The sequence below is a fragment of the Acomys minous genome, assembly GCF_964271855.1.
Source record: "Acomys minous genome assembly, chromosome: 11".
In the NCBI taxonomy this organism is placed as follows: domain Eukaryota; kingdom Metazoa; phylum Chordata; class Mammalia; order Rodentia; family Muridae; genus Acomys; species Acomys minous.
Window position 1 is genome coordinate 68,194,531 of NC_140492.1, and position 14,760 is coordinate 68,209,290.

The following is a 14,760-nucleotide window of genomic DNA, read 5'->3' on the forward strand; positions in this document are numbered from 1 at the left end:
ACTTATCGAATGAACCTAGCAAAAGGAGATGGGAATGAGTTTACAGCGAATAGTGGGGATTGAAGAATGTTAGTGTGGTTAGTAGTGTGGGTTTTAGGAAAGTCAAAAATAGGGCATTGACAGTTTTGGCAGTGACCATATTAAAATTCATATCTGGAAATAATCAATAATCACAAGACATTAAAGTCATTAGTTGAACAGAGTCCTGAAAATGCTGTTTCTCTTTAGACTGCCTAATTGGAGGAACTGAAAATGTCAAAGTATACATTAAAAAGTAGCAGTTTTGGGTTGAGGAGAGAGCTGTTAATCAAGTGCAGTGTCTGTAAACGGGAGCTACTGAGTTTGATGCCACAGCACACACAAAATCCAGGCATGACTACACATGTACATGCACATGCACATGAGTGAGGAGGCAGAATTTTCATTGTCAGTTTAAGGCTTGCTGAAAACACAACTTTGAAGGGCAGATTTGTCTCCTATTTCAGTGACACACTCTTGTGTGGTGGATGGCATCCAAGTACGAAACACACTGATATCCACTGTTCTACAAACAGAGAGAGAGAGAGAGAGAGAGAGAAAGAGAGAGAGAGAGAGAGAGAGAGAGAGAGAGAGAGAGAGAGAGAGAGAGAGAAAGACAGACAGACAGACACAGACACACAGAGACAGAGACAGAGGTACAGACAGAGAGAAAGAGAGACAGAGAGACAGACAAAGAGACAGAGACAGAGAGACAGAGAGACAGGAGACAGAGACAGAGACAGAGAGAGAAAGAGAAGGGAGAGAGATCCCTTAAAGGGGTCTTTGTAGCAGATGTGCTGCTTGTGGTACTTACATAAATAAATCAGTCTTTACTCAGGTGTGGATAATAGAAAGGACATACAATGCTTTGTCTTTAACTTCAGTTAGCCATTGGAGAAAGATATTCCCAATTTTCTACTTATTTTAGGCAGTGGATTTATTTCAATTCAGATAGCAAAAGAATGTACTTGTTACTGATCTCACCTTCTCTCTCTCTCTCTCTCTCTCTCTCTCTCTCTCTCTCTCTCTCTCTCTCTCTGTGTGTGTGTGTGTGTGTGTGTTCATGTGTGCATGTGTGTGTGTCTGTGTGTGTTAGTGTGTCTGTGTGAATGTGTGGGCGTGCTCTGCCTGTTCCTGTGTGCAAGTTTGAAGGGAAGAGGAGAATATTGGGGTCTTATTCTATCCCTCTCTACACTGTCCAGTTGATGTAAGGTGTCTCACTGAACATGGAGTTAGACTTGAATTCAACAAGCCACCACCTTGCCCTGTCTCTGCCACCCACAGTACTTAGGTTACAAATGCATGGCCAGGTTTTTTACGTGTAGGGTGAGAATTCAAACTTAGGTCATTGAGTGTGGCCAGCATGCACTCTTATGGTCTTAGCCACTTCTGAAGCTGCTGACTTTTTAAGAAAATAGAACTGTGAATTAGTCTTTCTTGAATGTTTTATAGATTGAGAAATATTAAGCTCACAAAGACAACCAAAATCTTTCAAAAGATCTGGTAACTTTGAATAACATAAATGCAGAAATGTCACTTAATATATAGGTAACGGATATTTCACCAGAGTTTCTGAAATAAACAAACCCACCCATTACTGAATGTTTTTATTCTAAAGGATCACTGACAAACCTGACCCTGATGTTCCTGGGCCTACAAGAGAGGACAGTGACAGTATTTCTGCTCTCGAGGTAAAATATTCATTTGTGAAATATTTTTTCTTATATATTTTTTAAAATGCAAAGTAGTCTACCTCTCTCAATTTTGTGTGGAAAGTTGTTCAGGGGGAAACCTTTCTATAGATGTGGAACTTTGGGTAAATTTCAAGTGAGCAGTAAATCCTTGAAGGTAGTGTAGCCAAATAAGAGAATGGAGTGAAAACACATAGTGAATGGAAGATTGAGCACAGCTCTTTTTTCATTGAATATATTTGATGTCTGGCTGAGGATGCTTTGCCTGAATAAATTCACATTACTATGATTTTGAAACATGACTTGATAATAGACCTGAATATATCTTATGGGTCCAGTTCTTTTATTGAGTCAAGAATTTCTCAGGTGCTTCTACCACCAGCATAAACACAGGTAGGTTGTATCTGGCCTTGGGCACTCCTATTTAAGGATTACATGACAAGAGCATGTCCTCTGTTTCCTTCTTGGCCTCTGTATTTAGACTGAAAAGAAACTGTGGATCTTCAGCCATTTGTAATCTATCCATCAACATTTGCATTATGAAGAGCTTGCACTATGTTTTCTATTTGATTCCACTAAGGTTACATTTAAAATTCCTCATCCATTTAAACACTATGTGGGTTTTCTCCAATTAATCAACCGTTTTGGAAGGGATGATTCATACTACATAGTAACATTTTAATTTTTAATATGATTTCCATTAAAAAACATACACTGAAACCACTTGTACCTCATCCTAGGATTAGAAATATTAGAAGAATTTTGTTTAGAAAGTACATATTCATTTCAAAGCTACTTCATAACCACGAGCTGCTAGAGGTGTGTTCCTGGATCCTGAAAGTGAGTGTGTGTACAAACTGTAAGTTCTGTTGTCATGATGTTTGAGTGTGACAAATAGGTGGACAAATAGGTTTCTAAAGCAGTTTCCCAGGTGCTATGATAAGGATGTCACCAGTAATTAGTTCAGTGTTTATTATTTAAAGGAAAAAAGAACTGGAAAATAATGTTCACTTTCACATGAAAGGAGACAAAAAATGATGAAAGTGTGGCTACTAATATTAATAATCTATCTTATAGATGGTCTAGAAATGTTTAAGCATAAGTTTAGTCCAAACCACAATGACAAGGCCAAGATTCTTAGTTCATCATTTTCTTCAATTCGAGGCTAGTGTAAATATTTTTACTTTGTAATGATTGATGTTCTAGTAATATGTGAAGATTAGCATATTTGAAGATTTCACTGTTAACTTTTTCTTTACTATTCTATGGTCCATTCTCCATGACTATGAAAAAATAAAGTACCTTTGAAATCATGCCCCCTACCTATCAAAAATAAGTTAATTTCAGAACAAAACAGAAAATTTAATTCTCTACTTTTCCACTACAGAAAACATATAAAGACCCAGAAATGAAGACAAACAGCAGTGAGTGTGTGTCTGTGAAACCTCCGTCAACATTTTCACATCACAGCAAGCTATCCAGAAGAAGTATAAAGACAAGGTTTAAAAAACTTTTTGGAACATATTCAGCTAATGTTTGTCCCCAGAAAGAACCTCTACCTATTCCCTCTGAAGGACAAACACCCATAATGGTAATTACCACTCATTGAAAAGTACATTGTGTGTGTGTGTGTGTGTGTGTGTGTGTGTGTGTGTGTGTGTGTGTGTGTGAGTGTGTGTGTGTGATGGTCTCAGAAGTGAGTAGCCCAACCTCAACATGCTCTGCACCTCGTTAAAACAAGCCAGTTGTCATGAAAACACAGGGAATACATAATAGAGATTCCTAGAGTAGTTCCATGGAAATAAATATGCTTATGTTATATATACATGTATGCATACATACATACATACATACATACACAGTCACACATAGATACAGCTGAAATGTGGAGGTAGAAAGGATGACTTACGATTCAATTCTCTCTTCACACCATGTCAGTCTCTGGCATCAACCAAATTTGGGTTGTCAATCTTGTTGACAAGTGCCTTTATCCACTTATCCATCTCATGGACCTCTGATTTACACTTTCTCTAAAAACATTTTAACATTAGCAGGCACACACACACACACACACACACACACACACACACACACACACACACACACACAAACAGAGACCTGTGTGTTTATATATTTGGTTCCTGTCTTTGGTGATATTTTAGTCTTTGGGATGTGTCCTACCTAGCAGAATAAAATTTCTTATGATCAGTCTTATGCTCATCACCACTTCTGTCACCCCTCTGAGTTATCTGCTTCCTGATATGCCCTAGTGTGAAAAGAGTGGAAATGAATATCAAGGATACAGATAGGTTCTGTTTCACCTCTCATACCAAATTTGACTTTTATCTCAAAATTCTAATACACTTAAGGATTTTACTTACTTTAGGTTAAAAATGACATATTGTATAGAAATATTGATAAACATAAACTATTGCATTCTATGGTAACTTGAAGATAAATTTTATTTTCAGAAACAGCTTTTATACTCAAGGTACGTTTGTTGGTTTGTGTTCCCTTTCTGTCTTCATGTGTATAATTTCCTGATAAGGTGAAGATGTGCTCAACTTTGAGACAACCTCAATGGTTGCACTTATGAGCAATGTGACACTGATGGCCAGGAGGCTGGATCTGAGGAGAAGGACCACCTTACTGGGGCCTGAAATTGTAGTTTCCTGTTGTGATGGACTCCTGCCAGGTTCTTAGAGCTACATCTGCCTTGTGGTTTCAATCGTCTTAAGTCAGTTTTCAACATTTCAGATAGAGTTGTGTAAAATCTTCTAATGGAAGGATCTCTTTCACATGCTAAGAACCATAGAATTCATTGTTTGACAAACTTAATGTATACCGATATTTATTTATTCCAATCCATACTGTTATTTTTTTGGCTTGGGTTTTGCTTCTATTCTAGGCTAGTATAATTTATTATCATTTTTCCATGAGAGCCTTTTGTGAGTAGCTAAGTATATACAGAGACATTTTATTCTTAAACACTATTTTGTTAATATTTTTGCTGTGCCCATACCACATGACGCTGAAGAACTAAGTCATTTTGAAAACAAATACTCCTAAATGATAACACCAGCAGAATACTTGGCAATGATATCAAGAACACTAACCATCCATCTTCTCATCAGCAGAATGCATCTCCAGACTCAGCAATAAAGATACTTGACAGAGAGTCTGTGCCTCCGAAACTTCCTCCTGAGGACACTCGTGGGGATATGGTGATGGAGCAAAAGAACACTCGGGAAGACCGACCCATCAAAGAAGAAGCAACAAAGATGGTTTGTGGTCTCTCTAAGAATACTGAAGATAATGTTCTTGTGGAAGAGCACCTACCTAGGACAGCTGAAGAGGAAACACACTCCATGGTAATCATCACAAATTAGAAAACTACTGTTCTATGGTAATAACCACACATATTTAGGAAGCCATTTAACAACATCTGCCTTTAGCAAGACTACACCATTAGCTTCCTCCCTCGAGCCTGTCACTTCCCAAGCCATTGCTTTTGTTGTGGTTTTCAGTGCTAAGAATGAAGTCTTGCCTGGGGAACAGGTCTCAGATACAATTCAAGACAGGTTGATTAGTCCCTTAACCTTTGTGCCACTTTTACAACAATGTGTAATTTTTGGTGGTTTGGTTAAAAACCATGTGGCTTTTATTGCAGGCATTATGATCAGGATCTCTATTCTATTCTAGTGATGTCTGAGTTTGCCTCTGTGTCAGTACCATGCAGCTTTTATTACTATGGCTGTATAGGATAACTTGGAATCACGAATGGCGACACCCTCAGGATTGTTCTTTTTCCTTGGGATTATGTTGGGTATCCAGGCTCTTTCGTGTCTCTATATAAATATTAAAATTCTTTCACCAGTCTCTCTGAGGATGCACTGGAATTTCAACTAAAATTGCATTGACTCTCTAGATGACTTCTGGTAGAGTGCCATTTTTCATAATGTTGAAATCTGCCAATCCATGACCATGTAAGATATTTGCATCTTCTAATATTGTTCTCATATTTTTTCCTTGTATCTCAATTCTTTCATTGATGAGGCCTCATCGACAAGGATGGTAATTTTATTTCTAGATATGTTTTTTGAAACTATTTATAATGGAGATGTTTTCACAATATCTCTCTCACCACACTTGTAATTGGTATATAAATACACTATTCATTTTCTAAGATTATTAGTTATTGTATTTGCATTATCTTTGCTCTTTCTGTAATATTATTTTTGTTGTGTCTTTTGCTTTTTTTGTATTAGTGTATATTTGGATTCACAGAAGGAATTTAGAAAGGCTTCGTCTGTTACTTCTTTTTTTTTTTTTTTTTTTTTTTTGGTATTTCAGTAATGTAAAAAGGACTGAATAAGTCTTTACATGTCAAGGAGAAATCGGCTGTAAAACCATCTGAGCATGGCTGGGTTTTTTTCTCCAGGCAGAAGCCTTTTTGATAGTCTTTAATCTTCCCATTTGCTACAGCAAAATTGAGCCTGTTCATCTTAGTTTGGTTTAATTTATAGTGATTTGGAAAATCTGGAAATTGGTAACTGGAAATTTGATATTAGACATTTGCTTAAATATAGTCATTCCAAAGAGCAGTGGTTTATTCGCTATAAAGCAATGAATCAGGTAATAAAAATAAAAAGATACCATATTTCTGCAGTTAAAGAGTTAAGTATGAAAATAAGTGAAAAATACTGGCCTTTCCCCCTCTATCATGATTTACTTTAAATGTTTCAGAAATCTGTCTAGGCTTACTTATTTCTATTTCATTGAGAATTTCATACAATGTCCTTTGATCACACTCATCCCACATGTCTTGAAGATTACATCTCCTTCTGAACTGGCTCAATTTTGTATCATCATTGAACCCCATTTCTTAATTGGGTTATTTGGTTTGGTGGTGTTTATTTTCTTGAGTTCTTTATATATTTTGGATATTAGCCCTTTGTCAGATGTAGAGTTGGTAAAGATCTTTTCCCAGTCTTTGGGCTGTCACTTTGTTCTGTTGACAGTCTCTTCTGCCTTACAGAAGCTTCTCAGCCTCATGAGGTCCCATATATTGTTTGTTGACCGTAGAGCCTGGGCTGTTGCTGTTCTGCTTAGGAAGTTGTTTCCTGTGCCAAGGAGTCAAGACCATTCCCCCACTTTTTCCTCTAACAGAATTAGTGTCTCCTGTTTTATGTTGAGGTATTTAATCTACGTGGACTTGCATTTTGTGCATGGTGATAAATATGGATCTACTTGCTTTTTTCTACTTTTCAACATCCAGTTAGACCAACACCATTTGTAGAAGATGCTGTCTCTTTTCCATTGTATGGCTTTGGCTTCTACATCAAAAATCAAGTGCCCATAGGTGGATGGATTTATTTCTGAGTCTTTAGAAGGAACCCATTGATCAATCACCCTATTGCATTGCCAATACCATGCTGGTTTAATTACTGTAGTCTATAGTACAGCTTGAGATCAGGGATGGAGATTCCTCTGGAGGAACTTTTATTGTACAGGCTTGTTTTAGCTAGTCTAGGTTTTTTGATTTTCCATATGAAGTTGAGATTGAACTTTCAACATCTTTAAGATTCGTGTAGATATTTTAATAAGGATTGCATTGAATCTGTAAATTGTTTTTGGTAAAATGGCCACTTTTACTTTGCTAATTCTGATCCACAAACAAGGGAGATCTTCCCATCTTCTGATATTATCTTCACTTTCCTTCTTCAGAGACTTGAAGTTCTTTTCATACAAGCCTTTTACTTGTTTAGTTAGAGTAACTCCTAGATACTTTATATTACTTATGTCTATTGTAAAGTGTGTAGTTTCCCTAATTGCCTTCGTAGCACATTTGCCATTTGTGTACAAGATGGCTACTGCCTTTTTTTGAGGTTTTTTTTGTGTTTTTTCTTTTTTGTTTCTTAAAGTCATTCCCGCCTTTTATAGCAATATATTCAACAAAGAAATAGACTATAGAATGTATAATGAACTTTTTAAAAAGCAGACATCTTCAAAATAAATATATCAATTAAAAATGGAGAATGGAATTCAACAACAATAAAAATCTGTTTTGGTTCTGGTTTTTTGACACAGGATTCCTCAGTGACATAGGTCTGGCTGTCCTGAAACACTCTTTGTAGAACAGGCTGGCCTCAAACTCACATTGATCTCACTGCCTCTGCTTCCTGAGTGCTGGGATTAAAGACATGCCCCATCATGCCTGGCCTATGTCATTGTTTATATCTCTTCTTCCCAAACTATTCTTTGGTACATTAAGTTTTCCTTAGGCAGTGTGCTTTGGGTCTGTATTGCTTAGACTTATAGAGGTGAAGAATCAAATATAAGCTAACTAGTTTACACTTCTGGACCTCAACTCATCAGCTATAAAATGAAGATAACTTATGGCCTCACTGTAATAGAATATTATGTAACTATTTTACTTTTGTACATATACTCTAGTTGATTTTTAGCCAGCCACTTTGCTGATATTGTTTATCAGCTGCAGGAGTTCTCTGGTGGGATTTGGGGGGTCACTCAGTGCATCATTATACCATCTGTGAATAGGGATAATTTGACTTCCTCCTCTCTGATGTGGATCATTTGATCTCCTTTAGTTGTCTTATTGCTCTAGCTAGAACTACAAGAACTATATTGAAGAGATATGGAGAGAGTGGGCAGCCTTGTCTAGTCCCTGATTGTAGTGATATTTCTTGAATTTCTCTCCACTTAGTTTGATGTTGGCTATTTACTTTCTCTATATAGCCTTTATTACCTTTAGGAATGTGCCTGGTCCAACCAAGGAAAATACATGCGGTAAAATTTAAACCCCTTCCCAGATCTAGCCAATGGACAGAAGATTCTCCACAGTTGAGTGGAGAGTGGGGTATGACTTTCACACGAACTCTGGTGCCTCGTATTTGACCATGTCCCCTGGAGGGGGAGACCTGGTGGCACTCAGAGGAAGGATAGCAGGTTACCAAGAAAAGACTTGATACCCTATGAGCATATAAAGGTGGAGGAAATCCTCCACAGGAACAGTCATAGGGGAGGGGAACAAGGGGAAAATGGGAGGGAGGGATGAATGGGAGGATACAAGGGATAGGATAACCATTGAAATGTAACAAGAATAGGTTAATAAAAAATTTTTTAAAGACATAAAAAAAAAGGAACATGCCTTGTATCCCTGATCTGATCTCTCCAAGACTTTAAACATGAATGGGTGTTGTTAATGACAGCATTAGAAAGCAAACTGAGAAGCCTTTGAGTTGTCATTCCAATGTTATCTTACAGCTCTTCTGAGAAATTAGAGCTCTTTGGAGATTAAAACTAGAAAAGATTTTACCCTCACATATTTCTTTTGTACACACTAACCCAACTTCAGATCATCATAGAAGAAATAGTTGCTTACACAAACTGAATTTGTCATCAAGATTCCATAGATATCTTCAACAAGTAGATTTCCAATGTTTTATATGGAATAGACCCAAGTGTGTTTCAAGCTATGTCACTGAATATACAAATGTCTTATACAAATGTCTCCATCTATATGAGGCACACGTGTGTATCTGTTTGCTGAAGATTTAATTTTTGCTTTATCTTCTAATTAATATTTTTAAATAATGATATAATTGCATCATTACTTCACTTCCCTTCTCTCCTCCCATGTCCTCAGTGTTCCAATCCTTTCCTAGAATAAAACATTGGGTTTGTGTCCAACACTAAAACATCCTTGGACTTTGTTTGTACTATAAACATATTTCCATAGAGCATATAGTGGTTGTGTTTAGGTAGGTCATACATGAGTGTCAATCATATTATATCTGTCTCTTTATTCTCATGGCGAAAATGTCTCCATGACATGGTATATTTATGATTCTATGATTCTGTATGCAATCCATATCAGTCCTATCTGAATTCCCATCATAAGCCTTTGTATATATATTTCTGACTAATGAGTTCCATATAATGTATCTGGAAATAGTTTATGAGGCAGAAATACCCACTTGTGAAATATAAAAATTCTCTTTTGTAGTAACGGATAGATAGCTCAGAATTTAAACTCATTACTGTTCTTTCCAAAGAACCTTGGTTTGGTTTCCAGCCCCCACATAGTGATGACCAGCCAACTGTACTTGCAATTGCAAGGGATATGATGCCTCCTTATTGACTCTAAGTGTTCCAACACATACATGGTGCGCATGAAGACAACCAGGCGTACATGTACAAAGCCACAAACTCTCTTTTCTTCCTTCCTATTTTTATTGATAATATTCATACTACATCTCAATTGTTATCCCATCCCTTGTATCCTCCCATTCCTCCTTCTGTCTGCTCTCACCCTATTCCCTTACCCTATGACTGCGACTGAGGGGGACCTCCTCCCCCTGCATCGGATCCTTTGTATCAAGTCTCATCTGGGTAGCCTGCTATCCTCCTCTAAGTACCACCAGGCCTCCTCATCAAGGTGAGGATGACAACAAACTCTTAGAATCTAGTAATTTCCTGATAAACATTATCTTCAGACTAGCTACAATTGAGGTAAATTATATTCTGAATATTATACACTTTCTCCATTTTACAGTGTCCCTTGAGGATATATGTATGGTAAGATTAAGCCTCTTGATTAACTGACTGACATTATGAACAGCGTGTCTGTAATAGCTAGCACATGAGAGTAAGTTAAAAAACGTTCATTCCTTGGGACTAAAATTTGTAGTCTCATTCTAGTCACACACACACACACACGCTAGGTTGATAAAATTAGTTCTTTCTTAGTTTCTAATTGTCTCCAGTGTGTGTACAAAAAAATAAAATCAACACAGATACACTTACCTTGTTGGCTCTGCAAAAAGAGCGTCTAAATATTTACATATATATTATGCATACATATTTATATATGATGTGTGTATGTATATATGCATTCACATATATGCATACATATAAGAATTAAAATGGAGTTATCTAAAGCAGGGCGACAAGGACCCTTATTAAACACCACAGGTTAACAAATACATATCCTATTTTCAAGACTGGGCTAGCTTAGAGTTGTTGAGGCACCACAGACTCTCTAAAGTTACAGGCTACTGCGCACACTGCCTACTGTCTATCTCCTCTCTCTACTAGAATTAGAACAGTGTAGAAACTGAACTTGGTACACATGTGTCCTTGAAAGTAAATATAGGAGTTCGTTTTTCTTTTTTAATGTATTTACTGATTTGGATCCTTAATCAGTTACATAATTTAATTTTACTGGTGTCCAGAAATATATTCACAAGTACAGTCTAATTTTTAGGTAGGGGTGTGTGTGAAATCTATGTGATCAAGAACTGGTTTGTAACCATGAAATTTTGCAATTCATTCTTCCTGGAAAATTTACCATATCATACTATAAGTGTATTTCAAGCAGTACCAAGAAAGTTTGTCAATTCAACATTTCCCCCTATGTTAGATAATTCAAATCATTTTCAACCTAGTCATCTGTGAGTAGATAAATAACGAAGAAGCAGGACTGTTAAAATGTGCTTCCTACCTTCCCTATGTGCTTTCTACAACCTATATGGACCAAACCATTTTGAAAACATGTGTGCCCAAACAAGAACAAAAACAAATCTTAAAATAAAGCCAAGCAAATTAATCTTTTTTCTCTTCATCAGCAAAAGACTGAAGAAAAGAAGAAACATGAAAGCCAAGATGCATACTTTTATTTTTCACGACATTATTCTGTGGAGAGGAACAAGGACAAGAAGGAGGAAGCTGATAGGCACCATGCAGAACAGAAGGAACTCCTCAGAAATGACATAAAGGAAATCCTGAAGGAGCAGTTGGCAGTAGATCATGCAAGGATGAGGGAACTCCTCAGAGACGATATAAAGGAAATCCTGAAGGAGGAATCGGCCATAGAGCATTCAAGGAAGAGGGACCTCTTCAGAAAGGACGTAAAGGAAATCCTGAAGGAGCAGTTGGCCTTACATGAGGATGCAAGGATGAGGGAACTCCTCAGCAAGGTTATAAAGGAAATCCTGGGACCACTCAGGCATGAATTAAGGCAAATCGTTATGGAGCAGGTGGCTCTACTGCTAGAGCCGGTGGAGGAGACACTGCAGGAGCCGAGGAATCAGCAGCATTTACAACTGAAGGAACTTCTCAGAAACAAATTGAAAGAGATGGTTCATGAACAGATTAAACATTACCAGGATACCATTTGTCCTAAAGAAACACCACGACCTAACACTTCCAAAAGAACCTCAGACTTACAGGTAGGTCCCCCTCATTGGAAACACCTGTGCTTCATTGAGAGGGGAAAGATACACCCTTGTGCCTGAGTCTGCAGTCAATACCACAGAAATACTGAAGCTGGCAAAGTTCTCGGCGCCAAGCATCCTGCAAAGTGGAACAATTGGTAACTTAGTTCTATGATTTTAACATTTCTCTGCTGACAGACATAGTAGGCTCCTGAATAAGTGCCAATCCTTAGAAAGAGAACCTCCCCTTCATCAACGGTACCTGTGGAGTTAGTGTGTCAGTCTGTTTACTCACTACATGGGCACAAGAAGACAGTAGACTGCATTAGGACTTGAAGTAGCACAGGCAGCCCAAAGATATGCACAACACTGTCACAGCATGTAGTCTGAGTGAAACTTGTGTGTGTATTGCCTGCTGCTCGAGTCCTTTGGACAGAGAGTTGTATTTGTTTATCTCTCCTCCCTGGTCTTTTAAAAAAACACTTTACACTGATGCAGAGCTATTTCAGTTTAACAGACTTGATCTCTCTGACAGTTTCTGTTCCTATTTTTTGTTAATTTACCTATATCTCACTGAGTAATAGGCATATATGGCTATATTCAACAATTATTGTACACAAACCTTTTTGAATAGACACCTTCTTCCCATTTGAAATCATATAATTAAGTGTCTCTAGCTGTTGAACACACTAAATAGAACTCTGTGATCTTAATATCTGGTGTGGGGTCTCACACACTGTTTATATGTACTATTAAGAATAATGTATAATTTTCCCCAAAAAAGTTATTCATGAGAAGAAAAATTTGTTGAACTTGCTAAACTTTTTAAAATAGTAAGCTAAATTTTAAATGAAGGAAAAATCCTTGTAGTACTTAAAAGTCATTTATGCTGTTTCTGTGTATAGTTAAGAGAGTCATCAATTTGAGACATAAATATTATTAACTTGAGAAAGATAAATATTGTTTAATAAATACTCCTAAAGAGCAATATGACAAGCTCTTTGAGGAAAGAGGGAGGTGAGCTGATATCTTTACACGTGAAAATTGCTCTTTCATGTTAGAACCCATCTAATTTGTGTTTTGGGATATGTGACACATTATGACATAGTTTCTTCCAAACAACACTGACACAATGAAGGTCATGTTCGTGAGTTTTAGTTCGTTGAAGAAGATAAGGCATTTTTGGTTCATAATCATAGCCTAGTGATTTAAGACAGATGGAACATATATAAAGAGTTTAGCTGTTAAATGTTAAGTGAATTTTCCCTTCTCTGTGTTTATACCCTATTACTTCTGAAGAGAGTAATTTTAAAAACAATCATATAAAAAATGAACTTCTGCTGGGAAACCAAGCAAATTGACCCTCCATCTTCTATCCTGCAGAGAACATCCCTAGAAGAAGAAATGAAGAAAGACTATGAAGGGGGCCATGACAGTGCCCCTCCATGTTCACAAGAGTCCCTCATGCAAACTGAGGCAGAAACTGTGGGCAGGCAGAGAGACTCCTACTGTGCGCCTATAAAGGAAGGCATCAAAGAGGCACTTTGTGAGTCTTTTGAAAGCAATGAATGTGATACAAATTGGAAGAAAGAACTGCCTCATATCGCTAAAGGAAAAAAACAGCTAAAGGTAATTACTTCTAATTTAAAAGCAATGGATTTCTTGTGCATAGGAAGATGCATCTGTGAGCGTCTGTCTACAGAGCTGCAGAGAACATCTAGACAACAGGACTGTAGCCGTGCACATGGTCTGCATTTCCCTGGTCCAAGGACCTTTCCCTCTCACCTTGTAGAGCTTCAGTGAAAAATGTTGACATTAATGCGTGGGCTGTTGGTGTTCTGTTCAGGAAGTTGTCTCCTGTGCCAATATGTTCCAGGCTCTTTCCCATTTTTTCTTCTAAGTGACTTAGTGTCTCTGGTTTTATGTTGAGGTCTTTAATCCACTTGGATTTGAGTTTTGTACAAGGTGACAAATATGGGTCCAGTTGCATTTTTTTACACATAGACATCCAGTTAGACCAGCACCATTTGTTGAAGATGCTATCCCTTTTCCATCGAATGGATTTCGCTTCTTTGTCGAAAATCAAGTGACCATATGTGTGTGGATTCATATCTGGGTCTTCGATTCGATTCCACTGATCAACCAGCCTGTTGCTGTGCCAGTACCATGCTGTTTTAATTACTATTGCTTTATAGTACAGTTTGAGATCAGGTATGGAGACTCCTCCGGAGCACCTTTTATTGTACAAGATTGTTTTAGCTAGTCTGGGTTTTTTGTTTTTCCATATGAAGTTCAGAATTGAACTTTCAATGTCTTTAAAAAATGTGTAGGTATTTTGATAGGGATTGCATTGAATCTGTAGATTGCTTTTGGTAGGATGGCCATTTTTATTATGTTAATTCTCCCGATCCATGAGCAAGGAAGATCATTCCATGAAATCTCTCTGGTGTTATCTCAGAAAAATGGGAATAGGGCTTCCTCAAGACCCAGCTATTCCACTCCTTGGAATATACCCAGAAGATGCTCCAGCACACAACATAAAAATTTGCTCAACCATGTTCATAGCAGCCTTATTCATAATAGCCAGAACATGGAAACAGCCTAAGTGTCCTTCAATAGAAGAATGGATAAAGAAACTGTTGTACATATACACTATGGAATACTATTCAGCTATTAAAAACAAGGAATTCCCGAAATTTGTGGATAAATGGATTGAGCTAGAAATGATCATAATGAGTGAGTTAAGCCAGAAGCAGAAAGGCTCAAATTGTATATACTCACTTATATCTGCATATTAGCCCAAGGGGCATGTC

General features: G+C 37.4%; 2 protein-coding genes across 2 annotated transcripts in view; one reads left to right on the forward strand and one right to left on the reverse strand.

The window, feature by feature from the left end:
• The window catches only part of LOC311608241 (putative ankyrin repeat domain-containing protein 26-like protein), a 149,904-nt gene that overhangs the window by 48,667 nt on the left and 86,477 nt on the right, over positions 1–14,760 (reverse strand). The window lies entirely within an intron of this gene.
• LOC311608820 (uncharacterized protein) overlaps positions 1–14,760 on the forward strand; it is a gene marked incomplete at both ends in the record, with an annotated part of 41,317 nt that overhangs the window by 13,698 nt on the left and 12,859 nt on the right. The window contains 5 exons of the mRNA XM_084801445.1: positions 1,637–1,709; positions 3,097–3,300; positions 4,844–5,080; positions 11,360–11,962; positions 13,331–13,576. Of these exons, the coding sequence (XP_084657571.1) occupies positions 1,637–1,709; positions 3,097–3,300; positions 4,844–5,080; positions 11,360–11,962; positions 13,331–13,576 (1,363 nt within the window). The remainder of the gene's footprint in view (positions 1–1,636; positions 1,710–3,096; positions 3,301–4,843; positions 5,081–11,359; positions 11,963–13,330; positions 13,577–14,760) is intronic.